General features: G+C 43.7%; 1 protein-coding gene across 1 annotated transcript in view; it reads right to left on the reverse strand.

Annotated features, from left to right (window-relative positions):
- The window catches only part of LOC146191366 (glutamate receptor 1-like), a 197,719-nt gene that overhangs the window by 99,727 nt on the left and 79,822 nt on the right, over positions 1-18,170 (reverse strand). Inside the window, exon 3 of the mRNA XM_084601923.1 lies at positions 881-1,129. Coding sequence (XP_084458049.1) covers positions 881-1,129 — 249 coding nt within the window. The remainder of the gene's footprint in view (positions 1-880; positions 1,130-18,170) is intronic.

Here is an 18,170-nt window from a genome sequence, read left to right on the forward strand (position 1 = left end):
TTTGAAATAATTCAGATGTAATAAATATTTGTAATAATAACGTGACACATGGCCACTTTAGAATATCCTAACGTAGCTTAACCCGACAGTTCAGGTTAACCTGTTAGCGCGGGGGTCAAAATGTTTCATAATTTCTATATATATATATATATATATATATATATATATATATATATATATATATATATTTTTTCATTTAGAACCAAGTCACATGGAGGAGATTTGACGTACCGCAAAGGCAAGTCACTGCCAAATAACGGACTCGATAACTAGAAGATTGTACGATTAAGGGCCACTATTTTCATAGTGCACGTACAAATGGAGATGGAATATTTAATTTCACTTCTTTCTTTCAAACAAATGACGGGAACTTGTCCTATTAAGTCTTTTTACCTAAATAAAAACAGTCAAAGTTTTGGTTCTACTTATTTAAACTAAAAAATAAACAAATCTCTGATAGTTACTGCCGTAGAGAGGTTAACTGCTAGCCTTCATAAGTTTTAGCGCAATTATCATGTATTGTGCTATACTATAATAAAGTAGCCATTTTATTCCTAATGCTTTTTCATCGAATCGTTTCCTGCTCCCTGCATGAGAAAAATGTTTAAAAATGGTTATTGTGACGTGTCTCCTTGGTTTATATATTCCATCTTCACGGAACACTACACTACAGACCATACCGGACACCGTAGATCCCTCTTCTTCAAGATTCCATTATAGTTGGTGTTTTACATGAAAGTCTGAAGCCATGCAGAAAGTACGTAAGTCGATGCAGTAATGTAAAAAAAGCATATTCAAGGCAGAATGTGCTGCCGACAAGGAAACACAGAAACAGATATCGAAAAAGAAAGAGAGTGAAAGGTTGCGGTGCGTAACTGACCGTCGTCCGAGTCATAGAGGTAGATGATGAAGGACCAGTTGTAGTGACTGATGACGTCCAGTATGGCCGGTATGTAGTTGGGCTTGAGCGAGACCCCGAAGGAGGCCGGCCGGTACGAGGCCAGCTCAGGAAAAGAGGTGCTCACGAAGGGCATGTGGAAAGTGTTGGATAGCGACACCAGCGTCTCGTACGAGGAGCCCACGTTGGGCGCCACAACGGTGATGATGCCACGGCTCATCTGGTGGCATACTGCGAAAGGGACAACAGACAGAGAAAAAAATTGATCCACTGATCAATTTATCAAAATTTATCAAATTTATCAATTTATACGTGTTTTTAAAGAAATAGACCAAGATATGATGGAAAGCAAGAAAAAGTTAAGGCAGCATATCGTATGAGCTTCCCTTTCAAAGTCGTTGGTAAGAAGCTGGTACACGTAATGTCCATGGAATGATGTATAAAATAAGAAAATTTTGGCGCATTTTTGCCGACCACTCTTCCGCGAAAATTGCTGTGGTGGAACATACCAGCTTTTCATTCTAATTCAGTATTTTTGGTCAACATCTTTTCGCTTTGCCGTTCAACGGCAGCCGCAGCGCCCTTAGAGAAAACGAACCCCGAAAAGTGTCACTTACAAACGTCTGGTTTCCACATCTGCAAGAACTGATGTGTAACTATTATTTTCCCAGGTACTGAAGTTAGCAGTTCGATTCGAGTGTTCTGTGTGAAGTAAGTACTTATGAGGATGATTTAAATGATTAAAAAATATTTCTGTATTTCGTAGATTAGCAACTGAAAACAAAAATCAGTGTTATAAAAAGGACGAAGCGATTGTGTTTTATTGCATGGACGCGCCCTAATACAAGCGTGCTGCAAATAGGTGTGCTTGAAAAGTGCAAGAGCAAGAAATCTGCAAGTGAAGCAGTAGAGGTTTAGTACAGAGGCCTTTGCATGATTGCATGTTTATAGGAATAACGCGTACGAACTGCGCATGCGCAGAACTTTAACGAAGAAATTGCGTTAGCGTAGCCATGCAAATTTCCAAAGTTAGCGCTGCGGCTCTCTTCAGCGTAATAAAAATATACGTGGCCCTGTTTGACACTTTTACGGATAGCCACTTGTGGTGCTGCCTTTCGGTATGGCTAACCTTGTTTTCACCAAGTTTTGGCAGCAGTTTTGCACAGTTCGGAGAAATAATTTCGGTTCTGTCCCTTCGCTCCCCCCCCCCCCCCCCTCTTTTTTAATGTGGTATGCTTCTGTTCACCATTTATGAGAACAAAATAGAATTATTATTGAGTTTTATAACGGTGTTTTACTTATTTCAGCAATCTAAATGGGTATCTACAATGCATTCACCAACTTTTTTCTAGCAGTGCTTGTCATCCGAATGAAATTATGCTTCACATAAAAGGTTAGTACTTTATTTGGCTTTATTTAGAAGTCGCCTCTAGGTTTACTTTTCTTATAGCACAATAATTTAGTTTCCGAGAAGTTGAGCGGATATTTTGTTTGCAGAATTAAGGTTTATTGCCTTAATTGGTTTTATAAGACGTTCCTATGCAACAGCTTGTTGCAAATTAGCAGCAGTACAAAACGTTACTGAAGGGCATTTTGCCTTCATGCAAAATAGACCGTGTTTAATGGTTTCAGAACCATTACGGTATGCTATAACTCCCCTTGAGAAAAGTTGCTTGGGGCTGGCTAACGTAAATTTCCTTAATTCTGCTACCGCAGTAAGAAAACACTAGAATTCTCTAATATCACTAGAGAACTACTTTTACTGCTAGGGAGCCATTTGCATCTTTTGTCTTGTGCTTCCAAACTCACTGCTACCTAACGACGGAGCACTATTTCTCGATATAAAACAACGTTAGAAAAAAAGATCACGCTACCGTGAATGATTACTAACAAAAAACGCATTAATGTTAGACCTTCTCCTTTCCTTTTATTGCTCATTTTGTACATTTATGTTCTGCTCAATTTTGTTTTATATTATTTGCAAGTATATTTTTTCTGCTTAAAATAATATTCGCTCAACGCGGCTGTAAACTGTTGACAACGCTGACAACCTTTGCACCTCACTTTAAGTCATTCTTGGTTGGGTTTGGTTTGTGGGTTTTAATGTCCCAATGTAACTCAGGCTATGCGAGACGCCGTAGTAGAGGACTCCGGAAATATCGACCATCTGGGGTTACTTTAAGTCATTCTTGGTAAACTTCATTCATGCTCACGATTTTCGAGTTTGCTAAGTCATTCTTAGCAGTTATTAGTCCTTAGCAATTTCACAGTGTTATTTCTTAAATCACATTGTCGGCGTTGTTTCCTCCGTACAGAAAGCTTCTAGTGTCTCATCTCGTCTCTGCTATAGATATTTCTAAATCTATACTTTGACCGCTGCCAACTTGGGTAGGCGGAATATGCGTATGTATTGTGCAGGTAAAATTATGCCAGAAAACGAATTTTTTCCCAAATATTATTATCATTTTTTTTTCACGACGCGGCTTCTAAATAACACGCATTAAAGAGATGCACCTAATGCGCTAAATGTATGTGAGCCTTGATTTCTGTTTTGGATTCTCGCTTCCAGGAAAGACATGTATAACAATATCCTCTGTTAGAAAACCACCCGCACCCAGTTTGCAGCGTCATTATTCGCGGGATGCTTAACTGATTATTTTAGCTCAGATTTCAGCTCTCGTGATACCCAATATACGTACACCTTTTTGATCGATAAGATTAGCTGTTTCAAATCTAGCCTAAATTGCAGTGACTCAATCAAAAGCAAAGATAGGCATTCGAAAAGTCGTCGCTGAAAGCAGCAGCTATAGAACTATTACAGCTCATGGAGAGTCAACAGTATTAGCTTTATTAAGTTATTCTGTTCCTAAGTGAAAGCTTCTAAATTTTTCTCCGGTTAAATAAAGAAGGCAATGCGGTTTTGGGTGTAAAAATACGAGTCTAGAAGTAATTTGGCTTGCGCTAGTTGGTTTGTAGCCATGTTTGAAACAGGGAATGGGACAAGGGCGAATGAGACAAGGACAAGAAGGAAAGTAGAAACTTGGTGAATCAATAAACCAGAGCTGATAGTTGACGCTAGTCCTATTGCAATAAACTGGCGCCAACTATTACCTCAGGCTTATTGCAACACCAAGCTGTTAAAGTTTCTTTGCTCCTTTGTTCTGAATTCCTATTAGTAATTTTGTTTTCCATTGTCGCTTGTTTTGTTATACAAAGAATATAGTTTCATGTGCACCTTTTTTCTCCGTTTTTAGTGGCCATTTTAGTTTTTCGCTGCCGCTTGTTTTGTTCACGCAAGAAAGCCAAGAAATTAAGGAAAACTGTGTGAGGTGTTTTCTTTTGATACGCGCGCTTCTGCTTCGTGAGGAAGCGTTCAAGTTAGGTTCTTTTTGAATGTTTTGTTTTTTAAGCGACGGGTTTATTGTACTGAAATATTTTTTCTGCCGGTCACTTAGTTCTGAATCTGCATTCTGATTGTGGTCGATAGGTTTTGTTGTTGCGTGCTTTCCTTAATTGTGTTTGGCTAGCGTAACACGGCTGAGTGCTACGTATAAATGCAGAGTGTGGTGCAATTAACCTGAGTTGATAGTTTGCGCCAGTACTTTTGGCTTAAGTTCCTTCTTGTCCTTATCCCATTCGCGCCGTTTTTATGTTTCAAAAATACGAGTATTTAGGTAGTCTAGGCACTGACCGCAATATAGTAGCGGGGAAGTTGAAATTGATCTTTACCATTTTCACTGCCTAGCTGGAACAGACACCTAAAGCGATGTTTCTAATGCAGGGACTACTTGTTCAAAATTGCCCGAACCTGGGTTCCTGGAAGCCGGAAAATCGATAAAGTAGTGAGGGCAGCAATACGTAAAACCACACGCAGCCGCGAGTGGCTGTGGTTTTGTTCTTCAACGACCGCCGAGCAAGCTTGTTGCTACTGCCGTCGTCAATTTGTTCAGTTTTTGTTTTGTTGGGTGCCAATCAAGCGAATCAAAAAATTACTCTACGCCACTCCACTGTGCTTATCGATTCCCCATCGTTTTGATACGCCAATATGCGAGTATCGTACCAGTAAATGTTTCATTTTTTTTTTTTTTTCAGTACTATGCTGGATGCGTTGGATCGCGGTGCCAGGCACGATGAAAGTGACAGAGATAGAGTCACTGCTAGTCGGTCAGCGTTGCACATGAGACTGACGCTGTGCGGTTGCCTGCGGATGGCTAGAAACCCAATTAGGAACAGTGACTTAAGTTATCTCAACGGAGGAAACAAGTTTAATGGTCGTGCCTCTCTACGGCTCTGCGTCAGGTCGTGGAGATCGGGAGCGTGAGTTCGCACTCATAGTGAAAGGAGCGTCAGGTCAACTGGAAGCACTAATGGTCATGATGGCTGCTCTGAGGTGGGCTTCGGAGGTACCCCCCCCCCCCCCCCCTCCCCTTTGCCTCGATCTGAGCCTCCAGCGTTTCCTGTCCTCCCAATAAACAGAGAGAAGACTCCATCGGAAATTATCAGCCAGTGCGGCACCGAACAAATGGGACGCCCGAGGGAAGTTACGGCGCGTTTCTTTAACAGAACTTCGGCTGACAACTGGTAGTACTTCTCTAATCATCTAGCCACATTCTTTGTGAATGTGGCTAGAGAGCCACCCCTCTATTTGTCCATCATGAGATGGACAGATAGAGGGGCGGATTAACATTTAAGGGCGAATGTTGTGATCTTCTGAGAGTCGGAAGGCAGGCCGTGTCCCATGGGGTTCATGATCAATGATTTATTTAAAGACGATTCATACAAAAACGATCGCTCCCAGGTACAGAGCGAGAAAGAGCGTCAGGGAGGAATAAAGATTTGGTTTGGTTTGCGCGGTTTAACGTCCCAAAGCGACTCGGGCTATGAGAGACGCCGTAGTGGAGGACTCCGAAAATTTCGACCGACCACCTGGGGCTCTTTACCGTGCACTGACATCGCACAGCACACGGGCGCCTTGCTCTTCAATGGAGGCGAAAGGCAAGGCGCCCGTGTGCTGTGCGATGTTTAACGCCCCAAAGTGACTCAGGCTATGAGAGACGCCGTAGTGAAGGACTCCGGAAATTTTGACCACCTGGGGGTCTTTACCGTACACTCACATCGCGCAGCACACGGGCGCCTTGCTTTTTGTCTCCATCGAAAAGCGGCCGACGAGGCTGGGATTCGATCCGGCGTCCTTGGGCACAGTAGTCGAGCGCCGTAACCACTGCGCCACCTCGGCGGGGCGGGAGGAAGAAAGGGAGGGAGACAGACAGACACAGAGAGGGCGAAGATGATAATTGCTTGCGCCTTTTGTAAAGTATGCAGCTGGATTAAGGGAAGATACGTAGAACTTGACAATTTTGTGTTACAGTGGAATGCTGGAAAGCGATGTCGACAAAAAAAAAAAAAGAAAGCTTTATTAAGCTGGATTTCGTTTCAAAATTAGGCCATGACGTATGTGTTTATGAGACATGAATGAGTCTAACAGCCCGAATTCGAAAATATTATAATGAATTATAAATAATGTGAATTACACAACTGAGTATTATAGTAGCAGGCTTTGGTACGATACTTTACCAAAAGTATACTGCTAAATCGAGAAATATCCAGATTTATCGCGCTGTGCTCAGTTTATATTTTTATTTGATGCCTCAAAGGCACCTGGTATGGGCCATTACATCAGGGATGGGCATGAGAGTTAAACAACAATGGTCTTGATGGCGTTCTTAAAATGGATGGCGTTGATATGATGCACGGCGTCGTATGGTATATCATTCCATTCCCGGGATGACGTGGCGAAAAAAGATCGAGAATGAGCGGTAGTTCGTGCTTCTTGCGGAGGGGGCTTAGGCGGTCTTATGGTGATTAATACGGCTTGAGAGGGGCGATAAGCAGGTGATATGACTGATTCTCCTAAAGATGAATGATAAACATATGAAAGAGGCACAATCGAGATTTTTTCCGTAGGGTTTCAAGGCTAGGCAAATTGGCTCTAGATTTTGAAGCAGACACACTAGTGTAGTATGAATAATCAAAATAAATGAAACAGATAGCACGATTTTGTATTTTTCTAAGGGTAAAGAGAGGTTGGAGTGGTGAGGATCCCATATTGCTGAAGTATATTCTAGTTTAGGACGGATAAAAGTTAGGTATGCTAATGATTTGATGGATGGGGTGGCAAAACGTAGATTTCGCCGTATGAAACCAAGGGTACGATTAGCCTCGTTAGCGATGTTGACGACATGAAGCGACCATGTTAGGCTTTGCGTTACAGTAATACCCAAGTACTCATAGAAAGAGATGGACGACACTTCAGAAGCAAAAAGAGCGTATTTAGAAGGAGTATGCATCTGCCGACGATGGAACGAAATCAAACATGTTTTGGAAATATTAGGAGAGATTAGCCAACGTTTGCACCACGCTTCGATTTGGTTAAGATCTTGTTGAAGAATGCCAATTTCAGTACTGTTAGTGATTGGGCGGTAAATTACACAACCGTCAGCAAATTAGATAGTAGAGGAAATATTGGAAGGAAGATCGTTAATGTATCTCAGGAAAAGCAAGGATCACAGGACTGTACTTTGGGGAACACCTGAAATGACTGGCTACGAAAAGAACAATTGTTAGCATAGAGAAATCGCTCTCTGACAGCCATTCCAATACTAACGGGTTAAGATATAGGCATTATAGCTTTAGTAGCACTGTTTTATGCGGTACTTTATCGAAAGCTTTTTCGGAATCAAGGAAGAGAGTGTCAGTAGCAACATTTCGGTCAAGGTTTGAGCTATCGACGGCCTTTGACATTACTACGTATAACATGTGCCCATCGAAAGTCCTCTTTCATGGCATCAGGCACCTAAGAGTGTTTCGGAACTGGTAGATGTGCTCCCGCAATTTTGTTATGAGTGTAGTCGAAGATGTGACAAGACGACGATGTTTTGGATGCTGGGGGGAATAAAGAAGACGCTGAAGTTGTGTGATTTTGCACATGTGTCTCTGAGGTGCTCCTGACTTTTAAGAGAGACTCTTCGTTCGTGAATGTCCTGTAACAATATGATGCTTGAAACGAACACTTTGACATGTAGTGAAGTTTGTTCGACATATTCATGAAGTAAGTTATTGTCGCTATGACTAAAGTCTCACACTGTTACAGCTCAGCATGACTAAGACGCTTGATATTACAGGAGAACACCACCTCCATCGCTGAGATTGAACATAGCGACAAGTCTTAGCGCTGAAGCCATCGATCGGCTATGCTATTATTGTTATCTGATGTCTTGTCCATTTTCGGGAATGCCAAAGCGAGGCCTCAGGGACGAGGATTAGCGACGAATACCAGCATCTCGACGAAGAAGCTGACGTCGCATGCCTCGACGAGAAAGTCTTTAAGTCCGGTGAGTAATTCGTGTAGCGAGACGGTAACTTCACGGATTTGTAGAACGGCACCAGCCCAACGCTAAGCGAACAATAGAAGCATGAGGCATGGCACTTGCTTCAGCCTATTTCATCGTTGTCACAAATCAAAAGGTTTGCTTTTTCACAGCCAAGAAAGGAGGGAGGGTAGACGCGTTATGGCAGCATTCCTGACATTTCCAACTATTTAGGCGATATTTCGATCGAGCGCAAGACCACGCAGATTTTGAGAGGCAAAATGAGCTACATTGCAAGTCCTAAAACACACTCTGTGGACACTGGTATTCCACCAATGGATGTACTGTCTTCCTGACCTGTAAAAACATCGCGCGAGCCTCGATGTTTTGTTACAGCAACGCCGACGAAGCTGAGCGCAAATTGGGAAAAGGAACAGCCATACGAATCTGTCATGCTGCGGGAGAGTGATCGTCGCGCGCTTGGCTGTTCTGCTCCTTTCGAAGCAACCTCCGTGAAGCAAGTGTTAAGGCCTAATTCTGAGAGCGTTTCTTAGTGTTCCGTCTGATGCGTTTTACGGCTCTGGGTTGGAGCGAGCGTATAGCGCAGCCTCTAGAAAGGCAACGTTTGGGCTTGCGGGTGGTATTTCTCACAGCGTTTGTTTCACCTAATGTTAAATAATTGCTTCCTCAGTACGTACCTACGCCACCTTGACCGAGTTTTCTAAATGTTAAAACAACATCATTCCCCATTTCGAGATTTTCTTTCTACTTGCTTAATCAGTAGAGCGAGTGCCAAGGTGCAGTCCAGGGTTCACATCTCAGGAGAGAATTAAATTTTCTGTAGCAATGAAGTTTCTGTGATACAGGTATAGATTTTCTTCCCAGCTGCATGACTGCGCTTGACTTTATGCTAATGAGTAATTTCTTTGTTGTATATAAATTATGAGGTACCATGAAGGTTTCTATGCATTTCACGTATATAATGAATCATTTTCAATGATTCAAGCTTGTTTATTGCGCATGATTTATTACAAATCTGTCCTGTTTTCAGTAACACCCACACTTTATACAGCGTATAAAACCAATAAGTTACAGCTTTAAGGGACTATGATGCATCACCCTGAATTAATCAAAGAAACATTTCAGATGGCGGCCACTGCAGTTGCAGAAATTGTGGGCATGCCCTTTCTTTCACATGATTTCTTTTCTTCTTCATCTTCTAATTCGGCAGCGCGGAGCGGTAGACACAAGCGTAGTAAGGATAAAAATTCGAATACAAATACTTGATTTCAAGCTCTATCGTGTCTACACATTTGTCTTGGCGCTTAAGACCAGGACAGCAAAACGTAAAATCACGGTATTTTGCAGTTTTCATTAAAAAAATAAAATAAAACACTTCTCATCTGATATGCCGACAGCGAACAATCAGACGACCAGATCGGGATCTTATCCAACGCGTGCGCTTTGTTGGAACTTCGTCTGGAGCCGATCTCCTGCGCGATGGAATGGAAGGGGAACCGTGCGAGGAATGTAAACAGGATGAAAAAGCAATAGCATAAAGAAAGAGAGTAAAAAGAGTCAGGGAAAATGAAACTAATTACACCCAGCCGTCACCCAAATCAACCGGGCTGCTCTTGCTCCTTTGGCGGAGATTCTCGGTCACGTCGCTGCCAATAAGGCCGGATTCCACGAAACGCAACCCAGAGCAGCAGGCGGGGGACGGTCGTCGGGATGAAGGGGAGGAGTAGGCAGGAGGAGGGTGGCTCGGAATAAGGTTGAATTATTTGCCGACGCCGGCACGCGAGTTTCGGTACTCGGTCATTTTCCCGGTGCGGCTCCGGGCGCTGCTGCTGGTGCGGCCGCGAGCATCGACTCCCATGGTCTGGCTTCTAGCAGCACAGCATGACACCGGGTACCAGGCCACCGGTGGTTCGATTTTTCACGCCGCCCCAAGCTCGCTTTTAGGGATGCATCGATCGATCGATACACGCACAAATACTTCTCGCAGATTCCCGATCAGTGTTTGTAATACGCAGGTCTCTGTACATAAAAATTGGTGAGAAATGCGAGTTTGAAGCCAGCCATCTATAGACAAAGAACAAAGCATTTTTCGTTCGCTTCGTAGTTTTCTCTGCCCACGTTTCACTTGGCTAGAGTTAGGAATATTTTTTTTTTTTGCTGTATTTTAGCGTGTGGTTGCTCGTGTTGCGAAAATAGGGGAAAAGAAACATTCGCCTGTTTCCCGCCGTCTCTTCCTGTTTAGAGGAAGGTAAGTTTGATACCGTTTGTAGGAAACACGTCGCGTGAATTAAACAGTAAAAGCTGCCAATCATTGGAATTTACATTCGCCGACTACGTTTTGTAGGCCTGAGTGCACTTTATAGCAGGAAGAGAACTACCAGCTGCTGGGAAAGTTGCAATGATGTTGAAACTTCTGATTCGCTGCTTAGGTCTCTTCCCCATTTCCGATCGTCGCAATTTCGGTGAGTGCCGACCGGCTGGTATGCATTAACGACGGGAGCGGAAGCCACAATAAACGACTGGGTCCAATGCGCATCTCCCGGCATCATCTTTTATGAAGTACCCGTCCAGCGAAGGAAGACAGGAAGGGAGAAGCTAGGACTGATCCACGCTGCGTCCCGCTTCAGCGCGGCAACCGAGAGAGGAACTGCCGTCCGGTCCACTGGCCACCGGACATCACTTCATCGCATTCGCATTGACATTCCCGCCGCAAAAGAAGATCCCATACTAGCGTGGCGCAAAGACGGAAGAAGATAAGCGCCGTTGAAGGAAAAGTCGGAGAAGGAAAACAGAAGAGGAACACTGGGAAGGAGAGAAGAGGGGCGCTCTCTCCGTGTACACTGTTCGGCCCATTTAGCACCGAGACGGCTCGTCGGCCCGGCGGGCAGCGCGCACTCTGCAAGTCGCATGTCTTTTCCAGCCACGATGCTTCGGTGGCCCGTATAAACATCGGGCCGAAGAAAGCAGCTCCAAACGAGACCCCGTCGCCGGTTTCCCGTCTTCTCTCTCGACGACTGCGGGACCGGCCGTGGCCAGGACGATGACGATATTCATTCGGCGAAGCCGGAAGGCTGGGGCCAATGGGGGGCGTTCGGCTTCTTTAGAGCGGTTGGCGGACATCAATAACGCGCAGCGACGCCGATGGCGGCTTTCTTGGCGTCCCTTCGCTGAAAGCTTGCGCGAAATACGTGAGGGCGGACGTTCCCGCGCTCTCGTCGGGGGGCACATCGTGGCGGCATAATGCCGTCTTGCTCGCCAAGCGAGAGAAATGCCGTCTGCTTATAAGCGCCGTCTTCAATGGTTCAACCCCACCGGGAAGGGGGCTTCGCCGGTCTCTATTCTCCTGAGACTGCGGTACAGAGTAGCTTTTGCGTGTTGGCCAAGAGGGGGAGATGCGCTCGTAATGGATACAGCCGTACACGACGCCCCAAATGATCGCTGAATGGCCATTGTGCCTGCGCCCTCCTCCCACGTCTCTTTTGTGCGGTAAGTGATGAGGGATATAGAGCGCCCTGTGTGATATTCGTGGGGTGCCATGTAGGTCTCGTTTTTCAGATATGTGCTGTCTTTTGTGATGTTTTTTTTGAGCAGACTAGTTTTTCACTCGGAATGTGGAAGCAGAAAGACTTGGTTCAGCAGTATCGATGGCAAATATTGTTGACAAAAAGGGCGTTCAGCGACATTCGGAGGTTATCTGTATAGAAGATTTTGAATATTTTAAATATACGACTTAAAATAGAGATGACTAAATTTGATTAGACAGTAAGGACACGTTGCAGAGAACAACACACTATCTTTGATGGCGCGCCTACCACTTAACCTTAATTAAACTTTGCACGGCTGAGCGTATTATCGCTGCAGTGGAGCGCGGGAGCCACTGGTCTTCTTGTGTGTAATACGCAGTGTTGGCGGTAACGCCTCATAAGCAACGGCGTTACCGGTAACGAATGACTGTTTTCGGTAATTTAGTAACGTACTCGTTACCATTTCTGAACTTTAATGGACAGCGTATACCTACGCTAACATTGTTCGGTAACGTGAGGTGTCACATTGCTAGTTACTTGTTATTCCAACTGTAGTCTCCCCCCCCCCCCCTTGTTAAAAAAATAAGCGCGGGATACTTAAAGATATGTAGCAAATAAACAAAATGTACAGGTGCTCTCGATGACCCTTGTTGCGGTTCCAATGCACGCAAGAAAACTCCTGCCCTTGACAACACACGCAACAAAAAGAGAGGGACAGAATACCCATAAAGCACGAAACACCTGCACGAGAACACATTTCCACTCTTTCCTGTTGCTTAAATTCAACAGGAAGTTGTTTCATAAAGAAGCTTTTGCTGCTATAGTATAGCGCTGTTTGTCAGCTTTGTTTTCAAAATAAATTTTGTGCCAATTTCTATCTCCAATCGCGGCTACATTTCTGGTTATTCAATTCCTGAGCGGACGAGGCTGACCTTGAACACCTTGACATAAAAACGCGAATTTTTTTGTGGTAATTACACAGGTTCAAGTGAAAAAAAAACAAAAAAGAAACGATTATGAGCGAAAATATATTTCTTTCGGAACTGTGCGATTTAAGCTTGTCTTTACTGCTACACACTTTGCGCGTCTATTTTGTTAGTAGAAGCATGACGAGTATTTTGAAACATCACATTATGCAGAAGCACTGTACCTTTCTTGAGAGTTCAACGATATTTTGCTTTGTGAAGTTATGATTGATGATGAAGGAATATTTTATGTTTAATATCCCATTCAGGAAGTGGTTTCCCCATGTACCACAGAGTTAGAAGTCATCACGTGTTACGCTACAGGCACCGTTATGCCAATATAACTTTGCTAAGCTACTGCAGCAAAATTTTCTTGTTAAATCAAGATTTCGTGTAAAATAATTATTTAGGGCTAGAAGTTTTATGCGTAATATCAACTTCATAAAATAGTTATCTTGAGTTGCAGCGAAGATACACTGATTAAAATTTATGGCCATGGAGTAACGGCGAAGTAACCTGCGCTACATTTTTATGCTGCGGTAACGGTAACGCGTTATATTTTTTTTAAGGTAAAGCAGGGTGGTAACTCATCCCTTTTCCATTAGAGTAACGCGTAAGGTATTTAGAAGTTTTTATTTATAACGTCTATAACACTGGTAACACAAACACCGTGTCTGCACGGCTAGCAAAGCGCATAATTCCACCCGGTAAGGCTTCGCCACATAGTTACTCTCATAGTAGCGAAGCACACTTAGATTAACGACAAAAGCAACGACAAAAAAAAAAAAAAAAAAAAAAAAAAAAAAAAAAAATAGAAACAAGGGTATAACTTCAAAGATGTAAGAGAACGCGCGCTAGCAACTTTGAAACCTTTTTCATGATTCTTGTAGTTTGAGACTGAAAATTTGCCTCTGAAGCGGTCATCTTGCAATGCGTTTGTACTATCGGAAGTTTTTTCGTTTTGTTTAGTATTTTGTAATATTTTTCGCTGAGCTCTATCATTGAAATCGGAGATAGTGATTTGTTCCAGATTTTTTTGTCACCATGTGGGACACGGCAATTCACGAACGGCTTCATTATTTAAAAAAAAAAATGTATACCATAACAGCGAACGTTCGATCTAAAAACTGCTTAATCTCTGCGAAGTTGCGCTAGATCACTCGCCTGGCATTCAAAATGTCTACTTTGCGACAGGTAACATTAATTCCATAAGGACGAAGGGTGAACGAAAATGCATATTGCTTACTTGCTGACACCACAGTGCGTGTTACCTGTACAGGGGACACTGGAAAAATTATAAGGACATTTTAGTTCCGCGACACGCTTAGTGACCCCCGTCTGCGCTTCTAGCGAATCATGTTGGCGGAAATGCACACTGCCATTGACCTAACCCTTCGTCCATTATTTTGTGCCTGTTTTATCAAACATAGATTCCTTAACAAATAGTCATAAGACGCCACATTATGTGGAACATCACATGACATATATATAGATTCCCAATTAGATTTATTCATAACGTTTAAAGTAGACGAGGATTTGTCTCTGATCTCAGTATACGACCCGGTCTCTCAATGCTCGAATACTAGCGAAACCTACACCGCTTACAAACTGTTTCTTAAATATTGTGAATAACCAAACAAAATGACACCCGACACATGCTTTAACTTTAATAGATCAAGAAAAACAAGAGGCAAGGCTAATAAAATTATTGTGGTTAGGAATTACTACCTCAGTCGAATCCTTTGCATCTTCTGTGAAATATTTGTAATGATGCGCGTTATTATTTGTGCCGTCGTCAGTTCCTTTGCTTTGTATGCTTGTTGCATTGGTGTGCTGTGCTTCTATTGTATGTGTATCCGTTGAATTTATCGTGGTTTGGCTACCTATCACTGACATTTTTTCCTTGTTTATTTTTATATGTAGTCCAAACTGTTTTTCATGTACTCACTTCTGCCTGGGCTGCCAAGAGATAGTTGGACGAATCAAATTAATTAATTTGACCAAACTGCAGGATTGTTGCTGCAGCGGTGAACTTGCGTCATCCGTGATCCAAGGGTTCCGGCTCAGATTGAGGTGCAATATTCCCATCTTGAAGGAGGGGCTCGAGTTGGTAGCACTTTCCAATTTGGCATTTGACGTGGTCTCATGACGTCAAAATACTCGCCGACCAATCAACACACCGCCACGACACCAGTCAATCCCTGAATCTTTTAGTTTACGACATCAACATTGGCGGCGCAGGAATTTCCGGAAAACTCAGCCTTTAAAATTATAGCGTTAAACAGGGTAGCAAAAAACACCTGTCTAGTGAACATTTCCTCATCTGAATAAAGCTTGTATCTTTTATTATTTTCGTTTTGCGATAAGGCTTCCCTCCATCTATACATATTTTTGTCTAGTTTGGACACCTTTTATTTTTTTACCTTCTTTTTCTGCTGTCATTTTTGGTAAATGACAGATCTAATCTGCAAGACTGAATCTGGCATTAGAATGGGTTGCTATGACTAAACCACTCCCAAAGTCTCAAATAGTTTCTTAAACAAAAGCGACTGTTAAAAATGAAATCTCTCCTGGCCCTTTTCTTTGCCTAATAGAATGCGTATCTCACGTGATGCGTAATGAAGCGAACTTCGGCTTGCACACTTGAACAAACAAATCACCGGTGTGCAAGAAACGAAAGGAAGCAAGCGCTACGCCTTCAGAAAATATATCGTCCCTTCGCTCGGTGCCAATGACCTGAAGAGTTTTCGAGCACCTAATAGGAGCACATTGTCAACCACGTGCTCGTGAGCAAAAATCATGATGAGATTTCTAAGATTAAAAGTTCTGTGCTTGAGTAATGCATCTTGAAATTTTGCTTTGGTGATATTTTTCACAACAGCGGGTACCTAAACATTTCTGAGCTCAATCTACTCGCTTCTCGCACCATATTGTTAGCACTGAAAACAAATTAAGCACTTCAGCATTTTTGTAATACCGTATGAAAACTTCAGCAATAATGGTATGCTTTAAGCCCATATTTTCAAAGTTATGCCATAGGAATAGGGAACAAAGTTTTCAGCTAAATTCAGCCCCGGCTACATTCAATGTCTTCTTTTATTTATGCCGGATGCTCTCGTGCAGCGAAAGCCACACTGCTTTGACCTAAAATGAAAACGCCAGAAGATACTACCAACGAGCAATACACGAAGCTAAGTAGTAACATGAGACCCGCGTCCACTCAACGAGCGGCGCGACGGAAAGAAAGATCGGAGGAGAGAGACGACCGGCGGCCGCGTGGACCGATGACAACGCAGCACCACGCCGTTCCCCCTCTCTTGTGCGCTCCCTTGAGGGGCACAAATCAAAAGCTGTCTCTCGAGCTGGCGACCTCGTCGACAAGAGACAATTGAGACGATTGCCTCGAGACAGACAACACGAAGACAACGGAGGAGCGCTGGCGAGCAAGGAAGTAGCCTCATCGATGGACAAGAGACCTCTATGTGTCCCCACACACAGCCCTCTAGTAGCTTCATTCTTGCCTTTCCACCCCCGATGCTTCTTTAGTTTGCTGTTGGAAGTACCTCCATTGCTGTCATGCTCGAAGCAGCAACCCGCTTACTCGCGTTACAGCAACCCGAAGCCCATGGCCCAGGAAATGGCCAAAAGATGAAAGTGGTGATAAGAGAAGAGTGCGAATGATTTGTCTGCTAAGATTGGATTGCCGATGTGCTATGGGCGAGAGACCGTCCGTGGGAGGGAGACGTACTAACGGTGACAACTCTGCAGGATCGCCTTGCCGTAACGGTGCGGCCTCGTGCTTGTTAAGGCTGCACCGCGACCTTCAGTAGCGCTGGCAGCAAGACCAGGAGATGCCATGGCGCAACTTGAACTGTCAGGATTCGGCTCCGGCTTTGACGTGAGCTGTGCAGGAGCTCTTCAATACCGAGAAGCAATTCTAAGTTGCGAGAGAGTCGACGATGGTGGCAGATGTCCCTTCTCTCAGAAGAACGTATACTCTTTCCATACTGTGTCAAGCCTGTTCTCTGCAAGAAGAAAGCAAACTGCCCGCAACCACTTTGGCGTTGTTTTGAAAGGAGTGCGCAGCGAACAAGCAGCTAAAGAAAGAAGGAATAGATTGGAAATCGCGTTCTGCTACGGGCAAGTAAACGCCTCTGGGTGGCGAAGCCGGTCTCCGAGTTTGGGGCGTCAATATTGACGCAGTCGGTCTGCTCGGGCGCGTGCCCATTGCAGCCCGGCTTTGGCCACGTCGCCGGCTTATTGAATGTCGTCACGGTGAATCTGACATCTCCCCTCCACTCACCTCCTTCTTTTTCATCCTGCTGGCTTTTTCGATTCTTCGTGTGTGTACACGCGCGTGTCAACATAGCGATGGAATTGGTTTCTCGCAGAGAGCAACCGCAATGTGTCGCATGCTTAGAAATGGAGCCTTAGCGACGATATATCAGTTGAGCTCTGTATTCTTGTAAACTGCGAAATAAATATAATGTAGCAAGATAAAATAGCGATGTACTTGACTTAGCGTTCTCTAAGTCAACTTCTAATATTTATATTCTCTGCTTATGAGTGGAGATAATCTGGATAATTTTATGATGGTTTAGAGAGCTGCTGTAAGATGGCCACTTGTGCAGGTGGAAAGATAAAAAAAAATTATTTGCTTAGTTTGATGTGTTATGAATTTCCACTCGTTTCCTCTCAGTCTAGCCAATCGAGATATTGTTCGTGAAAGCAACCATGAGAAGTTCTCTGCTCTCAAACACAAATCCACCTCTCCTGACAGTCAAACTTGCGCAGCAGGCAAGGTTCACATATTAAGCTCTCCGTCTCACTTTGCGAAGATCTTTGTTTTAGAAACTATCTGCCTGAACCTCACTGCTTCGAGCTTGAGCTCAGTTTGAAGATTTCGAAAATTATCTTGAAAATAGATGACAAATAAAGGAAGCACTGAAAACTTCTCATTGCTTTCCCGGTGGCTTCAAACATTGCAACACACACGTCAAGCTGGATGCAGCTATTGGAAATATGTTTCTGATGTGATCTCTGTTTACGTAACCACCAGTTTGCGGCGACATAAATAGCGACTGTCCGCGGAATTCTTTTTATACTTTTCGCCCCTTCGCAGCTGTATTAATATATTTCTCTCCTTCTTTCTTGATAGAGGGCCGGGGCAGGAAATCGTGGTGCACAGTAGGCGAAAAGAGGGGAAGCCGATGATGGATGTGGCGCAAATTTTAAATGGCGTCGTTAAAGTGAAGAGAAGAAAAGGTTCACGCTGGAAACCATAAACAAAATTGCCGCCGGAAATGAATTCTAAACGCGGGCTCATAAATCCGCGTCCACCGAGTTCTGCCCGAGGAGGCCCAAGAAGCCACGCAGGAGGTCTGCACCGCCGTCT

The sequence above is a fragment of the Amblyomma maculatum genome, chromosome 4, assembly GCF_055883805.1.
Source record: "Amblyomma maculatum isolate TAMU_Amacu chromosome 4, ASM5588380v1, whole genome shotgun sequence".
NCBI lineage: Eukaryota > Metazoa > Arthropoda > Arachnida > Ixodida > Ixodidae > Amblyomma > Amblyomma maculatum.